The sequence below is a fragment of the Apteryx rowi genome, unplaced genomic scaffold (assembly GCF_003343035.1).
Source record: "Apteryx rowi isolate R43461 unplaced genomic scaffold, aptRow1 scaffold_139, whole genome shotgun sequence".
In the NCBI taxonomy this organism is placed as follows: Eukaryota; Metazoa; Chordata; class Aves; order Apterygiformes; family Apterygidae; genus Apteryx; species Apteryx rowi.
The window spans coordinates 593,408-615,153 of record NW_020447630.1 but is presented as its reverse complement, the minus strand read 5'-3'; the positions used below and the strand labels follow the sequence as shown (position 1 = coordinate 615,153).

Sequence of the window (21,746 nt, the reverse complement as noted above, 5' to 3'; positions counted from 1 at the left end):
TTACTTGGACACCCTTTGGGATATTAGTCAGGCTCCAACACTTTCCTAACCATCTATATCCAGAGCTCTTTCTCCACATGAGGTACTTATAGGGAGAATACAATATGCAATCAAACATGAGTGAAATATTGATAATACCTAGAATGACTAACCTTGAGTGTTTGAGAACTCAGGACAAAACTGGCAGAACAGCACAAAAAATATAACAAATGAGCAACTTCATACAACATATGGTAAAACTTCACTGCCACATAAGCAACTGTCCCCATTCCAGACTAAAAATAAAATCACTATTCTAATTTGTAAGTCTCAGAACCTTAAAAACCTACTTTTGGGGCCACCACACTAGAGCAATTTTGACATTAGAAAAAATACTGGGACATGTAAAAATACATGGAATATTTCATTTCTAATAAATAAAGATAGTATTGACAAGCAGAATAAAAACACACCATTAGCTGACTGCTTTCCTATATTGATTACCAGACCAGAACAGGTCAATGACCCAGCCGGTTTACTATTGTATTTTAACAGTTTGCAAAGGCATATATTTATGTCAGAGATGGGGATGTCTTCAGTGAGTCTCCAGTACCATAATTAAGGCAGAATTCATTAATCCCTTCTAGAGGTAAAATAAAAATGCCATAGTGTTCCTCCTTGATCCAAAAATTTATATTCTAACTATGAAGTGGCATCAATGTACTAAACAGCCTATTCATAAATACCAAATTTTATTCAACAAAAATTGAAAAACCACAATAAAATCCAAATAACTAAAAGGGAATTATAATGGAAAACAGGAAAAACAGAAAATCTGTAAGATTAATGGCATAAACATGTTAGCTAAACTGTAAACTGAGGGAGTGCATGTGTGTGGAAGGAAAGGGAATCTCTTTTTGTCAACACAAAGCGTAGCTGAGCATGGTGCCCGCGGGGGAGGTTTTTCTGCTGTAAAATGTTTAAGAAATAACAATATCTAATTTTACAAAATGTTTATCTGATTTCAGATAAACACGAGCTCTACATTCTGGAGCTAGTCAGACCTTAAGCAGGCAACATACAGGATTACTGTCTGTAACCTGCACAATCTTTCTACTCCCCAGTGAATTTCAGACTCATCAAATATGATATGACCTTGTCCAATATATTGGGGGGGGGGTAAGGGGGGGGAACAGAGTAAACATACCCTTGTGCTTGCACATTACCAGTATGTCATCACACAGCACAAGTGCACAGGTTCAAAATTAAAAGGGAAGAGCACAAGAGACACTTTTTAACCTTCAATTAATATAAATACATAGACAGAAGAAGCCAGAGAAGCAGCAAAAGTACTTGATGTGGATACTGGAGCTCAGAACAAAGCACAGAGCACAGCTCTGTTCTCATATTGGCATATTTCATTAGCTTCAAAGGAAATTAAGACTTGCTTGTAAACTAATTTTAAACTATACTACCACTCCTTAAAAACAAACAAACATATGCCAATCCAACACTAAATGATTGTCCTATGGAAACATAAAAAATAAAAGGTTTCAAGTACATCTCATTTTTATGGGTTCTAATATCTTAGTATTCTACAAAATAGATTCAAGAAGTACCTTCTTAGATTCCTAAGTCACACAAGCATTTAAGCTACTTCTAGAAATTTTAACTGCAGTCCAACCTTTTATGAATTCAAGAAAACACTAACTCACTAGGTCTGCACAGCTTGTAAGGTCTAACTAAATACAGTATTTTTCAAATACACTTCCCCATCTCACCTATTCCCCCACCCCTAGCAAAAAAAAATCCCACAACACAAGTGTTTTACCTGTAGGTTTAACAGAATAGAACCCAATAGCCTCTCCTTTTTTCCATATGATCTTAGCATAGTCACTGCTACCATGACAGAGAAATGGGATCTCATTTCTTTCTATTTCTTGTTTCCGATAGATAATTCGATTCAGAACATAGAGAACCACCCTCTCTCCAACAGACTTCACCTAAGGAAACACAGAACATTTTAGAAGAGTGGTTAGTTTAGCTGATACTCATACATCAGGGACCTTATTTTTCAAAAGTGCCAGCTAACACAATTGCAACTGCAAGAGAAGCTGCAAGTGCTCAAGCAGGACAAAGCTCTGGGTTTGTTTGAGGGACAGGAGATGCTCTGAAGCCATAGCAATAGGTTAGGTGTAAAGCACTACCATAGATAGAGGATATTTCACAACTTCAGCGTCAGTCCCAGCCCAATGGGTAAAAGCTTGGGGCTGGGAGGAGAATGTTTTGAATCAACTCAGAACTATTTTTGGATTTAAGAAACATTCACAACATGGAATAGCAGTATGCCAGCATCAGACTTCTCAGGCCAGCAGATAACTGGAGTCCTACAAAGAAGTCATGATGAACCTCACTGGGTTGCAGGACTCAGCACATTCAATCAGCTGCTGATAGAGTGGCAGACAACAGGACGTGATGCCGTGGAAGAAATAGTTACAATAGTTTCTGTGGTATTAAACAAGGAATTCAATATCCTTTTCTCCTTCCTGCAGGATTTCTTTTACACATGAAATCGAAGGTCACCACTACTATCCTACCCACAATGAAGGAAAAAATGAAGGAGCTATGCTCCTTTCCCAATGTCAGAAGTTTCAGCTAACCTACCTGCAAAAGATTTAGCTTTCCTGATTTACTCACCATCCTACCATTATGAAGCACACAAAAACACAAGGCTGCATGTTGTATTCTCTAGAGTAAATTAAGAAAAACAAAAACAAACAAACAAAAAAAAMCCCAAAAAACCCACACATCACCAAGACAAGTACCCAAATTCCATGAACAGATATGAATAAGAGTGCTGGAAAAAAAACATGGGTTTACAGTTTTGGAAAAAAAAAAATCTGAACTACATAGGCATCAGTAAGGGTAACAAAGCCCCATGAAACAAAAAAAGCAGATACCAGGCAACTTCTGTGTTCCCAAACCCCCTGTATCACCACTGCAGGCCAACAGCTCAACTCTCTTCTATCAAAAGAGTTTCCTTTCAATATTTCTAGCTTACTAATCACCTGATAAGACTGAAAGGTATTCCTACAATACAATGCACCACTCTCCTGAGACCTTTCAATACAACCAGATATACTATATCCTAAAGAGTAAGGAAAAACCATCATCAACAACAAAATAGTTTGCAAAGTGACTGCACAAGGATCACACTTTCTCTAGACAGTGTCTTCACAACCAAATTCCCTTCCCCCTAGTACCGATTCCGCTATTCCCATTGATCTTGCTTTTACATGAGATGGCCAATTCATTTCCAAATCAAAACAAAACATACTACAATTCGTACACCAGCTATTTGCCATTATCTTGAAGGATAAGAAGAATTGCTAGGTGAACATTGGAGCTCTTTACCTGCTGAAGCCCCTCTCTGGAAGGTACAGACGTTCTCACAATGTCATCAATTGACCACCACTGGTCAGCAAGATACAGGGCTACAGCTTGAAAGAAACAAGTTGAAATAAAAAATTAGTGATTGTCAGTATTCCAAAAGAAACATATTCATTAAAGTCACTAAACAGTTAGGAATACCACTGTAGCAACCAAGTTAAGCATCTTCTAATCAGCACTATATTAATGCAGTTCTTACTACCTTAGCACAACATATGTGGTGCTATAGACCCCCCCCATACTTAACACTGTCTGGTCCAAGACCTGTCTGAATTTGAGAACAGTAAGAGAAACTAAATGCAGATTTTGTGCAGTGTGACATAGGGAAAGTGTTTTTCAGACATAAGCACTATCCTTTATTGCTGTGCTCTAGTGCGTCTTCCCAATAAAAACTGGCCCTGCCAAGAGGAGTCATACATAGGTGTACATACGGAGGCGTACATATGTACACACACACACGTGTATTTTAGTTTTGTACTGACAGTGGATATTGACATTGAAACTGTATAAGTCTGAGTCAGATGGATTTAACATGACTGATGGCCATGTGATTAACAATCAGGAAAGTCTGATTCATTTGTGTTTTTGGCAAACTCAGAACTCATATATAGGAGGTCGTATGGAAAGAGAAAGAAACAAGCCATAGCACCGAGCTTGTTATGGAGGACTGGAAGGGAAAACAAACAAACAAAAAACAAAAATAACCCCAACAGTAAGATGTTACCTTGGCCAGAGTTATGTAAGGACTTGCAGGCAAGGACAAATTTAAACTTCATGCTGATCAATCACTGCTAATAAAGAGCATCCAAATTAATGGCCAAGGGTATGGATTCTATGAAAGCTCAGTAAACTCATTTTGGAGATGCGAGGTGTACATCAAGCAACCAAGAGACACATGTTGTACTTGGTTATTAAGTGCACTGAATCAGACAAGCACTGTTTTATGTTGCTAGATATCTTCTGAATTTAATGTGTCCAGTTCTACTCCAATTAGTGTGCAAAGTTCTATTATTTGTGTATATGATTCCACAACAAAGAGTAGTATGGGAACAGGACAGTAGTGAACAACAAATGGAAAAGTGGCAAAGTTATGAGCTACACTAGCATGGAATGCGCAAGGGCCTGGTTACATGTATTTGTCACAGAAAAAGAAACAGCAACACAGAGATTAGAATTTTAAAATGAAACCTGTGAGCGAGTCCTCTGGTGCAAACAAAGCAAGAACTTTGTGTGTCTGCTCTCCACCATAAAGAGGAACGAAGCCCACAGTTGACAAGCTAATAGGAATCTGAAACAAGAGCGTACAATACTTCAATAGACTCTTGCTAATACAACATTAGTAAAATATACAGAGAACATTTAGCAGGATAAGCAAGATGAGTTTTGAAAACTGAGTGCTTAACAGTTAGTTGTAAAAGACAAGTATCAGACCCTGGCCCTTACTGACTTCTTTAAAACACAGTCTGTCTTTACGAAGAAAAAAATCTAAAGAGCTCCAACTCTCAAGCTTTGGCAGATTTAGCTGCAACAATTTATGCTGTTACCGCTCTCTGCTGTCAGCAGCTTGTGCTAATGTGCACAACTGAAGTGAGGTGCGCGAAGAGCCAGCATATGTTCACTTCAACCGCCACAGCTACACAAGCTGTCAAATCCAATAGAAGAATGAGGCAGGCAGGTACAGGAATATCAAACTGGCACAGCTAAATTGCCAGTGTTTGTTAACAATAGCCCTAACGTGTCAAGGCAGGAACTTCGAATTCAAAAGGATTTTCTTCCCTAAAACTGCACACATTTTAGAAATTTAAAATTTGTCTGCTTGATTTTCCCTCTGGATCAATGTAAGAAGGGTCAAAGCAATTCACCACTCAGGAGTTAAGGACCTTTGTGGAAATTCCTTTTGATAATTAAATCTGCATGTTTTCAATATTTAATTAGTGCATCAAAAAAAAAAACCACAAACCCACACTAGACAAGTGTTAATGGTGTAGTAAATAGACTTGCTTACCCAGAAAACAGTCTATATTGATCATGATATATCAAGATTATGATATGCTATGCCACAAATGATCATGTTAATACAGATAAATATTTAGGCATACAGCACCTGCACTTACCACAAATGCTGGGAAATACTCAAGACTCTGCTTCTGCAAAGCAATCTGCAGCACTGACCTTTTATGCCCATAGAGAATCCTCTCACCTCACTTATTTTTCATTAAAGTTAGACATCATTACTTTTATTGGTACTAGTTATAACAGAAGTGTTCATCTGGATGGAGCCAACATTAGACAGCTTATCACTAAAGTGTTTAAAACATATAATGCCACAGCCAGTCTCTATTAGAACTCTCAATAACAGCAGGGAATACTTCAGATAAAAAGAAAAGGATCACTTATGAAATTAGTGAAACTTGCATATCAAGAGTTCAACTCAACCATGAAGATCACTGAAGGACTGAGATACAAACAGTCAGTCAGTTTCAGTAAAGCGTGAGTTCAAAGTTATGAAAATAAATTTTTAATGACTACACGAGTTTGTTTTCTTTAGGAAAGAGTTTAAGAAATCAGTTGAGATTAAGGATTTTTTAATAAAGTTATTTAGTACCTACAGAGCTATTGCCCAGAAGGAGCAGATGAAGTGACTGACATCCAGATCTAAATCCACCTCACAAAACAAAACTAAACATAATAGAGAATTTTTAAAATATAAAAGCCATGTTAAAACAATGACATCATTCAAAAGTTATGGACTGTGTTTTTCCTACATATTTTATATCTACAAGCATATCAAGAAAACCATGACCAAGGTATTTGCTGGTTCTTACTTTGCTGTGGTCTGGCAAGGACAAGAATTCAGGACGATTCGGATCTCCACACCGAAGGTCAGACATGTAGTCCTCTGCAGAGCTCTCCAAGTCCTCATGACTGTAGCCGTTCAACACATCCACAGGGAACGCCATCATCTTGAGAAAAAAGCAACATGATTAATACTGCAGGTAACCTGAGGGATACAATGCATAGACTATCAAATATTCCTACTAAAAATGGAACTAGTAAGACTGTTGAACACCTCCCTCTGCTCCTCTCCTGAGAGACTGTCCAAATGAAGCACTAACACTGAGCATGACACAGCCCCAGCTACACAGCTTGGTTTTCCGGTTACAGATGGACTAGGGCAAGGTGGGCACCACTGTGTTTAAAACAAACCTACTTTTGTCTCTTCTTCCTTTGCCTTCTGTCTCTCTCCACATTATTTATTTTGTGCCAGTTACAAAAGACAGACATATAACCATATCCTCCACCTCTGAGCCAGGAAGAGAGAGAGATGCTCCAGGCATTTAGTTAGGGTGGTACCTATTAACACCCAGGCTGTAAAATGGTACATGAACCCCATCTGYGTTCAGAAGCAGAAGAGGAACGTTTTAGCCAATAGATCCTTCTAGACCCAAGCATGGCAGATTTCCAACACACAAAACCTCTTTGCAGCACAGGTACAATAGGCCACACACTGCCTAGAGGTGTCAGGCTCCCAGGACACATGCATACGTGTTTCTGTGTGGGACTGCCAGGCAGAAAGATTGAAACCCCATGCTTTCAGTTAGCTTATCTTCACCACAGACCCAAGCTTTTTCAACAGGTCTCCTTTATGCTCATCATTTCTGAGCTGAAGTAAAAAGCAACAAAATCTAAATATCACACAAACTTAACAGTGTTCTACAAGTTACTAGCACAAGTGGACAGATCATTAATTTCTTTTCATCACTCTGCTGCTTGTGCCAGCCAGCAACTCTCTGCAACACTTCTGTTAGCACCTCCTCCCACATCATTGCTCACAGAAGTCCTTCGTACGCCTTCGCTATGGCACTCAATACAAATAACCCCAGCTGCAAGCTAGATACCAATGTGCATCCCTTGCGAGAGCAGTCCATGGATGGCTGTGCCCACTGCTTTCATAAAGCAGGCCAAAACCATGGGCTGAGCTGCACAATTAAATTCCTCACAGCTGATGTTTTTGAGGCCACCAATTAAGCAATAGATGGCCAGTCAGCTAAGAGGTAAACAGTTCAAAAACTAACAACAGGAAGAACTTCGTTTATTTTGGAGAGTTTGCATTTAAACCCCTCGCTGAAGAAACCGATGAGTTGCTCAGAACTACTCTCGCCTGCCCACCAACTATTTTCAAAAGTATTTCAATTGTGAATAGGACATGGCCAAAGCTAGTGAAAAACAACAGCCTGCATCAGATTTAAGAGACACTTTATTAAGGAGGAAAGAAAACCAAAGCTAAAGCATGGAAGACCATGGTAGCAATAGCTCCTCGGAGGTTTTCTTTAATTCAAGTTCTCCTTGTCAAAGCAGGGTCAAATTAAGAAGAGCAAGAGCTCCTGGAATCCACTGAATGCTCTTCAGTTAAGGCTGCTGCAGGTCTATAGGGCTATACCCAAAAGCAGACACACCAGCTTCTTTTGGGCTATGGCCCAGACTCTCACAAGCATGGGCTAGTTCATGAGTTTCCATCCTGGAAGAATACTGGATCTCTTGATCTCTCCCTGCATTGCTCCCAGCAACTCACCACCTAACTCCCAGATGAGCACAGAGTTTTTCCTAGGGGATTTAAGATTACTAGTCTCAGTTTATTCTCCCTTTTTTTCCAGTCCTCTCCCTTTCATCTGCCATTTAGTGCTCTACAGGCACAGGTAAATTATATGCAAAAGACCCTTTGATTTCAATTCACCCAGTGGCAATTAGAAAGTGCATTTTAAAAGCTTTTTAGTGGCAATAATACACTACTAAAAAGTTGCTTGAATAGACAAGGCCATTCCTTCCACACAAAAGGCAGATTTTTTTAATGTTAAAACTAAAAAACAAACGCAAACACGACTTCATTGACATTTGCAGCTGTTAAGAGAAAAGTGTTCCATTAATGCTATTTTTTAAGACATTATATACACACGCATTCCCCACCGCAATTTCCTTTTGGATCCAGCTCACTCCTTTCCCATATCTGCTATTTGGGTATTCTCTTGCCTTCTCTTCTAGTCTCTCACATTCCTCCTGCTATTGCTCCCTACCCCCTTCCGGATGCTTAGCTGCATCCCTCAATTCTATACCCGTTTCCTTCCCCCTCCAGAAGCTGCTATGGCTAAAGGGGCAGAGGCAGGCAAGAAATATCCGACACTAACCAACTCCACTTCCTCCCCAGCTGGAAAGGGAAGGCAGTTCAAGAGCTGAAGACCAGACACGGCTGCCTTTGCCTGCAGCAATAATCCACAGCAGCCAGAGGAGCTGCTGCAAGGGAAGCAGTTCAACCACCAGTGATCTCCTCACCTCTAGCAGCTGAAAAACACAGTTTACCCATCTATATGAGAGCTCTGAAACACACTAGCAATGTGTGCACATTTTAAATGCACTATTTATTCTAGTGTGGTCAAGCCCCTGAGGCAGACAGAGCCATTCTTAAACACCTCTGTACTGGTCTCTTCCCAATCTCTCAGCTTTGCCCACCTTAAGGTCTGGATCCATCCCACTAAATTCAAGCACTTGACTGAGGCTGCCACATCAGGAGCAGCTCCTCTTCTAATCAACGGCAACAGAGATGCACCCCTGCGCTTGGTAATGTAATCTCCCAACTGATCGGCAAGGGCTGTTCCAGCTCTGAGCTTAGACATCGCAGCTAAATGCCTGAAGCTAGGCAGGAAGAATCCAAGCCTAAATTTGCATCTTTGTGCAGGACTAGACAACACAAAGTGCTGCTTTGTAACTAACACCAAGAAACCAGGTCAAAAACATTCAGTCTTCACAAAATATCTAAAGAAATCTGGAACTGCTGATAAATGTACTAGCTTGATATAATACGCACATTGCAAAAGCTCCAGTCCGAACAGGAACAAAGGTGAAATGTGAGTTACATGTCATTGCTTCTGTAACAGCGTGAGGCTTTAGAAGCTGGTTAGCTGCAACATATCAGGTAAATTCTGCTTTAAGGGGGATACAGACACACGAACAATTTAAAATTTAATTTTCTCTATCCTAGCACGAAAAAAAGAAAATACTATTAAAGAAATACCAAAATGCTTGGACAACTCTGAAAATAACAAATGACTTCAGATGAGCTTTCATTCTTACATGACAAAGAGGCATGCAAGCTACAAGCTATAACTAAAAGCCTCTAGGTTATAATTCCTGACATTTTTAGAATAAAATAATACAGGACTAAAGCAGAAAACATGTAGCAAGAAATACAATAGATTATCTGAATTCTGATCACTACACCACTATGAAAACAAAAGCAACAATCATACCTTTGCTTATAGGTAAACAAGGACAAAAACTATCTTATGCTAATTAATAAATGCATAGAATTACCCTCAACATCTTGCAAAGACCTTCTTTCTATTCAGTTGCTATCAATAATGCACAAATTCCAAGGCCTGCTGTCAAAGCGGGGACAGACCCTGAAAAGCTCTATGTTCCACCTTGATAAAAATAAAAATAATTAAAAAAAAAGAACACACGAAAAACCCACTTCTTAGGAGGTAGTTTAGCCACATGTTTGAGTTATTTTGTATTTATATTATCCACTCCCCACTCTCAACTCAATTATATTCATTATGTTTGAATTTTCACCTTATGGCATTTAGGGAGAAGCAGTTATGAGGAAAAAAAACCAATATAGATCAATCTACAAGAGCGACCCTCAAAGAAAACCTACTTGGCATCCCTTTAAAAAACATCCAGCTTTGGTACTGCGCAGCAGATTAAACATTTAAAGTTAAGACCTCTCAAACACTTTTGTGACGTAATTTGCATCTTAGTGTTGATGAGATCAGGTATTTCACAAGACATAAGTTCGCCATATCCCTGAAGAAATCACTGACTATACACAGAAAGCAATCATAGTGCATTAAAAGCACTGAACAGCTGAAAACAAGAGAATGCCCCGTGATTTACCAATCTTCAGCAGAGCATGAGAAAGTAGTCTAACAGTCTAAAATGCAAGAATCTTTGCTTTAAACAACAAATTAACCTACCAGAGAAATCAAGTGACTGCCAACTGTAGTAAGTTAATAAATGCCCTCACACACAAAAATGCCATCTGTTTCTCAGTGTCTTTACAAAGTAAATGTACTGAGGGCTTTCACCTCCAAAAAGCTTCCCAAGTACTCATGGGAGAGAAAGAGGGAGAGAGAAAGTAGCTTTTCAGTTTTTCTTGTCAAGAGCATTACACATTTTTCACAGTGCGGCAGCAGGAGCAGCACAGGTCCCCGCCATGCAGTCCACCGCACCCTCTGCTGCTGCTCTAAGCCTCCATGTGTTGCACGACTGTAAAACTGTCAGGTCAAATCCTTGTCACGCGCTGCGGGTCCGCGCTCCGCTCATGGGGTACCGCTCCCATTGGCTAGCAGACAGCCAGGCTGACCGAGCACACCCAATGTAGCTGTAGGCAACCAAACTCATCACAACCATTTGTGCAAAATGGATATTACAAGTGTGTGGGGGGGGGGATCCAATTTTATTTTTTAAATGAAACAAGTAAGGCTTTTCATGTTTTAACAGAAAGAAAAGTAAATCTTACACTCTTCATAAACATATCATTTCACATAACAGTTTTAAAGATTGTATGGAATGAACTCACATGAACAACATTTGCTTTAATGTGGAATTACATCACTTTTCCCCTTCTCAACATTGTGCAACTTACTATGCGAGAAGTGGCACGTCCTTTTTAGAAACAGCTGCAGCAGAGGGTAAAGATCAATTCAAGAAACAACAACAAACACGTTTAACAAGATGAGCGAACACGTCTCTGCAACTGAGACTATTCCCAATCATGAAATCTTCATTAACATAAGCATTAAGATGGAAAAATTATTCTTGAATTTTTTTTCTTAAAGTGGAAAATAAGTGGGCAATCTTGGAAATCGATTCAGGTTACAAATTTCTGAATGCTAGTTGCAACCTCTATTTAACCTTAGAAGCGCGCAAGGGAGGGACGTACAGCAGATGCGGCTCCGCAGCCGGCAGAGGATCGCCGAGGCCCCTGGAAGCAAGCGCAGGGCACCACGCGCACGGGCCCTCACTACACGCTGCCAGCAAACAACAGAAAGTTAAAGGAAGCAAAAAGCTCTGTGGTTTCTTACAGCATGTCACAGGGCTCAAATGCAGCTTAAAACTGATTTGGGGCGCCTTTATCCGAGAGGAACTGTTGTCTAAGTAGTTAGGCTGCTAGTCAAGGATTTAGAGGAATCAGGATAAATTTCTAGCTCTGCCACAGACTTTTTCATGGCAGCACAGACATGTTACTTAATCTCTATCTGCTTCAACTCTGCACCTAGGAAATGGGAATAATCGTGACCTCAGAGAGACCAGAATGAGAAACACTTTACCAAGATCACAAGACTCCAAGCACATTGTAGCAGAACTTTACAACTACTGGAAGTAGACAATTAGCACAACTTATTTGCAAGGCTGATTTTCTTTTAAAATCATAAACAATCCACCAAGAACCTTCCAACTTAAAATAACTGACACAAACACATGTGATATAACAAATACATGCAAAACTAAATCAACAGCTAGACAGCAGGGTGATCAATTTTAAGATTTAAATTAGGGTTTAAAAGTAAACTTAAATAGTTTCTCTTTTAATTAAAATTTGAAGTTATAAGAATATACACCAGGCTGCTCAAATTATGGCCGGCAGACCTTTTCTGATAAACCAGGCTATTTAATGCAGCCTCAGCGCACACGTCCGCAGCGGGTCTAGTCCCATGATGAAGTACTGGCCACTCGGACAAAAAGTACAGTGCGGTAATGCCCAGCCTAAAGTCTGATCTATTTAAACAGTTCCTGAAGTAACTAACCGCAGAGCTCCTCATGGACTGCCATGCATTTCTCAGGAACCATCGGGTACCTTGAACAAGATTCTATCCAAAAAATAAATAAATAAATGTGCGTGTATATATACACACACGCACCCCCCACTAGAAAGGTGAGATCATTCCACGGACATCTCGCCATGCCCTCCCAGGCTACCCGCAAGCTGCAGCTGGGCAGCATGGTGAGAACAGACTTTTGAACGCCAAGCTGAACCTTCACGTACAGCAGCTGCCGACGCTCCAGCTCAAACCAAGGCAGGGGGCTGGGGTGAGCCGCCCTCCAGAACTGCGCTGGAGGATGTGCCGAACCAGCAACCATCTTCTCTAACAGAGCGGGGACAACATCATCTTGGTTTTGCTAGGTTAGTTTCCCAACTTGCTAAGTTCTCAACCACTCAATCGCTCAATCACCAGTTCAGTGAAAGCTGAGAAATGATATAAAAGTTGGAAAAAAAAGAATAGTATATTTCCTCTTCTAGTTTTGACTTAAAAATGAGTTGCAAGGATGGCATCTGCCACTTCTAAAATTGTGAAAATTGTGAAATTCTTTTGACTAGAAGCACAAGCTCAGCTAACTTATTTACATAAATGTTTCTTTGTTTAGACTAACCAGCTGCCATATACACAAAACATGTTTTCATCACTTTTGTTGCTTCTTTATTCAACATCAAGTACTTTGAATAAGGGAGGTTGTTTTGTTTGTTTTTTAACATTTGAACTTCTTTCTCATTTCTATTCAAACACAGTGTGAAGCAAATTTTAAGTATGTAAAAGTTGTTCATCCTTTTCTAATACAAAAATAAGTAAATATTAGCTTATGTTAAGATAATTAATAATTTAAATATGTATAGTATCTGCCTGATGTATTATGAGTCTTGTGGATTGAAATACATAGGGAAAACCTGTTCCATAACTACCAGTTTAGACCACAATTGTAACAAAGCTTTTACATTTTATAAGTATCCCTGTCTCTTTAAGTTCCATCCAATTTAATTTGTAATGCAGACTGATGGAAAATAAAAGCATTTTAGGAAAGGAAAGTTGGTTTTACTTTCTTTTCTTTTTTTTAAATACAATATAGTATCTATTAGGTATTTTGTATTAGGTAATATAGTATTAGGAATTAGGAGTTCTTAATAACTGCATAGGCTTGAAAAACTACAATACACTACTTGCCACATTGAATAGACCACTCAAACCCTCCCCGCTCAAATGTTTGCATTAATGGAAAAGAAGCCATTCTCATCCACTTTTTTTTTTTTTTTTTTTTAATCTTTAGAGTTTCCCCAGTCTGAAATCTGTGCAAATTACATTAGGAGCATAAAACCCCAAATAACATCTACACATACAGTATAAAAAAAACAACAGAAAATTCCAAAGAGAATACAGCACAGTGGTCTAGAAATCATTGTCAACATCTACCAAGAGCTCTGGATTAATACACCAGCCACATTATTTGTAATCTGCTTGAAGCAGCTTACGCAGCTCTGGTTTTCTATCAGAGATACTAATCAAAGCTGTTGATCTGAATGCAAATAAACAAACAAAAATAATCAATCCCTTCTGTTCATTCAACACTAATTAACCACCATAATTTATGTTAATTCACTTGTATAACACAGAATTATGAAATCTTTTGCTAAATAAAGGATCTGACTCTCTAATTCTGGCATGAAATGCAACTTCAGTGGAAATTAGCAACAATTATTTTTGAAAGGTGTATATGATTGGGTTCAAACAGTCTCCTGTGGAACTAGACACTGAACAGTCGGTGGGGGGGAGTCTTTCACATTAAAAAAATATATATATATTCACATATGTTTTATTTTACTTTAAAAAAAATCTTGTAAAAGTTGAATAAAGTATTTTTTTCGAAACAAAAATACGATTTAAGCATAAAAAGTTCATTTCCAGGATTAAATATATTCAGGAGGTTCTAATATTCAATGAAGAAAAATATTAACACGTGAGTAGTTCTAAAAGAAGAGTTCTAAAGTTCTAAACTGCCACCAAAATGTATTAATACAAAACTAGATACTCTTAATACAGTGTATAAATAACAACCCTAGAGAGTGCTTTTAATTAAGCAGTGATTAGATTTGCAGAATAGGAAATACATGATCTCCATTAACAACTACAAAAGTTTATGGTTTTAATGACAATGGGACTGAAATCTTACCAGTTACCAAAACCAATGTGGCAGAGGAGTATTAGGAGAACATTCACACACCTTCACTCTAAAACCCACCTTAGGTAGGTAAGGTTCTTAAACATATGCCTAATTAAGCATCTATGTAACACCACTGATGTTTTGCTTAAGTGATTAATATTAGGCATTTGATTAGGTAGCCTACTTAATCAAAGACCAAGTTCTTAGGTAGCCAAACAATAACTGGCTATTTACATTTTCCTACAGTCTCACATCTTAATGAGATCATTTGGTTTCTTAAACAGTTTCTTCTGTATAGAGTTTTGGGAAATCAATATGCACAACTGTTTCCTACATGAAAAGTGTGCCAGAGATCTACCAAATTAAAATTCTGTGTCTGAGACCACTCAAAATAGTCACACTTAACAAATATTTCTGAAAAATGAGTTGTTCTTGGAGAAGTCTTTCACCTCTTTCCTTTCAGCTTCTCAAATTCAAAGTTAATATACCCATGCACATAAGGAAATTCATTTCAGTTGTGTTTGAAAACAATTAACATCTAGAAGACAAACATAGGACTAAGTGGGATTTTACTTCCTAGATCCTCATCTCCTTGACATATTTCAGCTCTCTCTCCTGCTCAGCTCTTGCTCTTCTTCTTCATCTCCCACTTTCCTCTATCTCCCCTTCCTTCCACAAGACAAGCATGCTTAGTGTCTTAGAAAAAACAGCCAAACAAAAGAACCACCAAAAATACCCATCAACCCTGCAATGAACCACTTCTCCTCTCTAGTTACTGCTCTTCCTCCCTCCTCCCATGCCCCAGCAGTTTTGGAGTTCTCCAGCTCCATCTTCAGCCCTCTCCAAGTTTGCTCCTGCACTTTATACCCCACAGAATCGGCTCTTAAAGACGATCGGATTAAAGATCCGATAGCTCAGCAGTTGTAACACTTGCCCAGCCTCCCTCCCCAGGCAGCGTCCGGCCACACAGGGCACAGCCAGCTGCACTGCATTGTCCTCCTCGCCTTCCACAACTCCGCATCCCCTCATTCTCCTCCTACTTCTCCAGGCACCTTTTTAACAAGTCCCTAAGAGAAGCCTCCTCTTGCCTCCTCTCTGTTTTTCTGCAGTTTTACTTGTCAGTCTCTACCAGAGGACTATCTTCCACTCCTACTCGGTGCCCACGTTCCTCGTCAGCTTGTTTAGTTTTCAAACCTTCATGCTTCCTATCACATCACCCCTCCATTTTGGCAGCAGCACCCCATAAATATATCTAGTTATTTTAGAGTGATAAGAACAAACTCTTCTCTTGACCATACTTACAAAAAACCCACCACCTAATATTGTTAGACAGCTGGTGGACTGTCAAACTATACCATACCAACCTAACACACTAGTGAGACTGATGCAGTAACCCTATGCATGCATTTCCATTTGTTTTTAAACTCTTGATTGTGCTGTCTCCCCCCCATCCCCACAACCTGGGTGGACTTCAAGGCTGTGCAGATTAGGTCAGCCATTGCAGATGCCTGTTATCACAGTTTAATAAGTTACTGCTCATCAGCTAAGCAACAGCAACTCTCTTCATGGGTGCTTCAAGAATATTCCAAATGCCAATTCAAACGTGATGGTGACCATGGTTACTAACGGTAAGCAGCAGTTCATTAAGCTTTGCAATCATATCCTCCATACTTAAGGAGTTACTAAAATAGTTGACCGAGCTACAACTATGCCACATAAAGTCTGTGGATGTTCCAGAGCTGCAGGAAATTCAAGTGCTACATGGTACTCCAGGTCTTGGAGTAAAAACTTAACTACAGGCTATTAAGTCAATGGCGGCAGGAGACCTATAACTGAGAAAGAAGCAAATGCCTAATTTTCACGTGCAATTTAGATGAAAATGCAGAAACTCAGTAGAAATTAACACTGGATCTTTCCAGTGCTAGGAGTAAGTCACAGGAAGTAAAGCAGGGAATGTAGTTAAGCAAGACAGCAACATCTATCAATCCCAGAACTTTCCTGCAAACCACAAGCACACAGAACTGAAAAGTTCTGGAGTCTGACTATATGGCCCTACGGCCCATTTACCACAGCTTGGGAACAGAATCTGAAAGTCAGCACTGCAGTAAGTATAACACATTTGGAACAACAAAAATTTAAACCTTACTTTAAATTATGAGTTGCAGTTTTTCCAGAAAGGGTCTAGGTAGATATCTCTAACCATTATCACAGTTACCTTCAAAAGATGGCAGATGGTTAGAAATACAGTGTTGAGTAAGAGAGAATTTTGAATTTAGGTGATACTTTTACCTCACTCAATGTTCTGCAGCAGTGAATTCTTTCAGCTGTACACACCTGAAAGCCTGACAATGTAAAGCAGAACGATGAACTTCACCGGCAGTACAGTTAGCAGACTTATCAAAAGGCTCAGGATCAAAGAACACCAGAAGAGCTAGCAACACAGATAACTAGAAGGACAAGAGAAGGAACACAATTTGCCAAGATAAGGAAAAGACTGGATGAAAGTCAGATGAGAAGAATACCATGGACATCAGGAATAAAGTTCAAAGAGGTAATTAGGGCTTGCAGACACCATACTTGGGCCAGGGACATGATGAGGAAATCATTACTGAGTGTCAACATGAGCCCAGTCACTTTGTGAAGAGATATTTCAAGTTACCATCCCAGCTGATACCATTATAGCAAATACAGTGGTGGGCATAGCCCGTGCAAAACAGCACTAAGGCACTCTCACCTTTACAAAGGCCATGCAGACAGACTATCCCAACTCCAACCCCCCATCTGTGCATATGTTTCTGCTTTCATCATCCCATCTCCAGAAGGATGGAAAAAGAGACAAGTATGACCTAAAACTAGGAATAAACTCCATCATTTGAAAAAAATGAGCATTCTAGAAACACAAATTCAAACCTAACATCATTTTGACTCAGAAGCTAGCAAAGAGTCAGGCATCTTGCAGGCTGTTCCGGCTAGAAGAAAAAAATAAGTATCAAGGTCTGGTATTTCTTGTTTATACAAAAGTCCCGTTCCCAGAACAAAGGAAGAATCAAACATCAAAAGAGTATTTCATTGCTCAAAGCCCTCAGGAATCTGTTCAGACATCAACTGACTCATATGCCTGTTCTCTAAGCTTTCCAAGGGGCCACACAAATGAGCATCAGCTCAGGGCACGCTGTCGTACCCATCTGAATCATTCCTCGTCACCATCCATACCTACTGCTATCAGAACCAATATTTAGCAAACTCCTCGCCAGACAGTTCCCATTCCTGAGCAGCTCTGTGTTTGCCTTCGCTTTCAGCAGCCTCACAGTAGCAGCTGGGAGATCACTAATACTCTCTTCACCTACCTCCAAAGCAGTTTTCCCCCACCCCACAACTACCTGAAATGAAACAGCAATGATTATACCCAATCCATCACAGCTCTAACATGCACTAGCTAACTGTCAGTGAACATGTTAGCACAGGACAGAAGTTCAGCATCAAGAATGTCACTAACAGTGGAAAGGAATTCACACACAGCCTCCTCCCTGGTATCATCCTGTCCTCGTCTGCACCACCAACCATCCTGACACCCTTCCAGGAATTTACACGCTTCTGTGAATACACTGCATTTCCCCTGCCTCTCACTGTAACACATTTGTACAGTTCAGGCTTCCAAGCTATACCTCTTAGCACCCACGCTATCCTGTTCTGGAGGGACTTGAATTTTAGAAGAACAGCTTAAGAGCTTAGATGAAGCAGAAGGAAGAACTGATTTTCTCTAGAAATACAGATGTTCCTGGCATGGTAGAGACATGTTTAGAACAATGATAAGCAAGGTACTCATACCTGTGAGCATCACAGAGACAACTGCCCAAAACAATCAAAGATTTACAAAGAGCCAGATAAAAGACTGGTTTTCTAGCAACACATTTACTAACCTAAACGCATTTTACCTTTAACAATTGATGTATGAAAATTTTAAAGTTAATTATGGTTAGTGCAGCATTCCTTGCCATTTGAGGTTCATGGAGAGACATATTCATGCCTGGGAAGGGCCACTACGGTAGTAGGCTCATAACCACTGCTACACTGCCTCAGGGGCTACCGATTTGATGGAGGCTACACCTTTACTAGTTATTCTTTCCCTTCAGTTCTTTCCACAGAATTAAGGAAACCTATTCAGCCTTGCATACTCTACACGTTTTAACGAAACCTAGAAGAGAGTAACACTGAATTCTGCTCATCCTGCCCCATAAACAACCTGTAACCAAAAAGAGAGAAGAAAGAGATTGCTACCACAAATTTGCCGGTCCCCTGTTCTATAGTAATAATAATAAAACCTTGAAGTGTTATTTTACTACAAAAATAAAGTACAGGACCAAGAGAGGAACATACCATAATATCTGAAAACAAATCAGAAATCTAAAATACTATTTTGAATAACTGTACAACATTCAGTTCAGTACACAATTTAGATAAATTCATCCTGCTAGATTTGCAACTCAAGGGATCATTTAAAACATAGATAGATAGGTAATATCCTTTAGAATACTGGTAGATTTTTCCAGTTAACTTTGAAAACACAAAGAAAAGATAATGTTAGTCCTGATAGTTCTCACTGAATTCTAACAAAGATTTTAGGGAAGATTTGAAAGCTTGTCACATTTTTTAGGAAGGATTCTTTTACATATTTTGGAAAGATATTTCAAAGCTTCTTTGAAATCTCAGACTCACTGGAGAACACCAGTTAAAATAAATTTAAATTTATAATGACTAAATAAATACACGCTGTCACAGTGCATTGTTAAAAAAAAAAAAAAGCAATAGCAAACAAAACTTCAAGAATACCAGATAATAGCTATCAAGACACACTGCATATGGCATTTCAGTCATGTTCAAAACAACACAGTAGTTGTTAACAAACATTAAAGCAGGCCTTTGCACTCAGCATAATTCAGTACCTATTAAAATTGCTGAAAGCACAAGTTTGGGAGGAGGGTTAGATTTTATTTGACTTTTCTCCTATTCCTACTGTATGAAAAAGTGTTATTATCAGTTTCCAAAGTGAGTACACCAGGAGTCACTCACTGATGAAAACAGTGCCAAAGAGGTATGCATCTCTACCGTAGCTGCCCCAAACTTTTTGCATTTCACAGATCAAAGGATGACTAATGCTTTCTGGAATGTATAACTGATACGACTTGATGACTAGGTTACAGCCTTATGGGGCTGGGGGAAGGCATTCTTCTCTGAGGAAACGAGAAGTCAGGAACTTCAAAATGTGAACAGTGTTATTAGAGCTGAAGTGAATGCTTATTTTCACAGTGCTATTCCTTAAATATTTTTGTATTCAAGTTACTAGCTTCTCATTTTATAAACATAACTGGTAACACCATTAAATGATTACTACTGCTTGATATTCATAGACAAGTTGGAAATATCAATAAACCAAACCTTATCATACTAAAGAAATTGAGCAAGTAGAGGGCTGCTGTACTCAGTTGAGTTCCTCTCTAATACCACAGAAAGCCATCTTCTCTTCTCAGTGATTTCTTATCAAAGATTTCCATGTTTCACATTTAAAAATAAAAGCAAAAGCATTGTTAAATGTCAGCCTTAATACTCAAGTGAACTCCCTCCATCTTGCACTGACAAAAAAAGATTCTGCACTAACACCTATGCAATTACAACTATTTAAACAGACCTACACAGATAGGATGTTTGGATAAGTAAGGAGATTTAAGTTCACTCTGAGTTGTGTTATCTTTGCAATACTAATAGACATTAAAAAAATTTTTTAAAGTGAAGAAACATTATCTGTATTAATATGCATACAAGAGAAATTACAAGTCATTTGTCAAAGTAGTGCCTCTTTGTAAAAGAGCTAGGTTATGAAACACTCCAGAAGGACTTGGTAAAGGTACTGTGTCTTGATCATGCATTGCTGGAGAAAGTTCATGGGTGATGTACAGTAGAATCCCATTTAATTAGTCATATGCCAGAATGGTAAAAAAAGGTACTTTAAAACATTTGCCTCCACACAGAGTGAGAACAGATTGGGAAGGGGGAAATGGAGAAGAAACTGAAACACAAGTCTGCTATACAAGAGTCCCAACAGGCATTTTATTCATAAAACAGTTGCTGTTGAAACAGAGATGATCATTGAGCTTAACAACACCTGAACTTAAACATTTATATTGTAAACCTCTTTCTGCCATTATGTTTTCCTCTGTGAACAGGTGCTAGAACGCTAGTAACCACCAGTAAGGTGAGAAGTTGTTAAGTGTTTAAATTAGACAGAGTTCAATTAAACAACAAGAAAAGCGCTAGCATAGCTAAGGGAACAACAAAGAGGCAATGTGCTCAGTGCCTGTAGGAAGTCTGAAGGAGAAGAAAGACCATGATCACTCTGATCTTTAGCAATCTTTTATACGTCGTTCAATGAAGCAGCACTGATTTCATTAGGCCAGTCACCCTGCCACAACACATACACCACTTGAGAACTAGTGGGCTGTATACCAGACTACAACCAATGGTGTTGCCCAACACACCAAATGAATACCTGCACTTGCTGAGCAGAAAGCAGAAGTCGTGTTCCGCTCCCCATTATCTCCCCCCGTCACACAGACACAAACTAAGCATCAGCTGGACTGTGTCTCTATACCACAGGCTAGTTCTCCCCCAAATTCTCTTTATTGATAATACAAGCACCACATCACGGAATAGTCTATGCTTAAAGCTTGCTCTTTAACCATTTCCTCCAAATAGTACATTAACAAGTACATAAAAACAGTGGGTTTTATTATATTTCGTTTTCCACCAATGCTAGTAAAACAGATTTAGCACTCTATAAGTAAGATAGCAATGCTACGTCAACAAGATATCTTAAGCAAGATGCTTCCCCTTCATTTTAAGAGGGAAGAATCAACCCTACCTCAAAATAAAATTAAAACAAAAAACACACACACATTACCTATTAGAAAACAGAATTGTGTGTGTGTGTATAGATAGGTATGTAGGTGCATGTGTGTGCATGAGCATACAGATGCATACATACATATGTATGTGCATGTGCGTGCATATGCGTGTGTATATATATATATACGCCTATGTAAGTTGCAGCGCTACAATAGACGCCCTCCACAAAAGATGGCTGGCTCTACCAAACGCAGAGTGGCCTGGGCCAAGATGTGGCCGTTTCCCTGAAAACTCGCACAGAACTTCGCACCGCGGCCCCCGGCCCCCCCCGCCGCGCCGCGTCGCGCCGGGGGCGCCGGGCCGAGGCG

The 21,746-nt window shown here is 39.3% G+C and overlaps 1 protein-coding gene across 1 annotated transcript in view; it reads right to left on the bottom strand.

Moving 5' to 3' along the window:
* The window catches only part of FAM169A (family with sequence similarity 169 member A), a 77,843-nt gene that overhangs the window by 12,800 nt on the left and 43,297 nt on the right, over window positions 1-21,746 (bottom strand). Inside the window, exons 6-9 of the mRNA XM_026057398.1 lie at window positions 6,255-6,392; window positions 4,618-4,717; window positions 3,394-3,479; window positions 1,811-1,982 (exon numbers count right to left, since the gene is read on the bottom strand). Of these exons, the coding sequence (XP_025913183.1) occupies window positions 1,811-1,982; window positions 3,394-3,479; window positions 4,618-4,717; window positions 6,255-6,392 (496 nt within the window). The remainder of the gene's footprint in view (window positions 1-1,810; window positions 1,983-3,393; window positions 3,480-4,617; window positions 4,718-6,254; window positions 6,393-21,746) is intronic.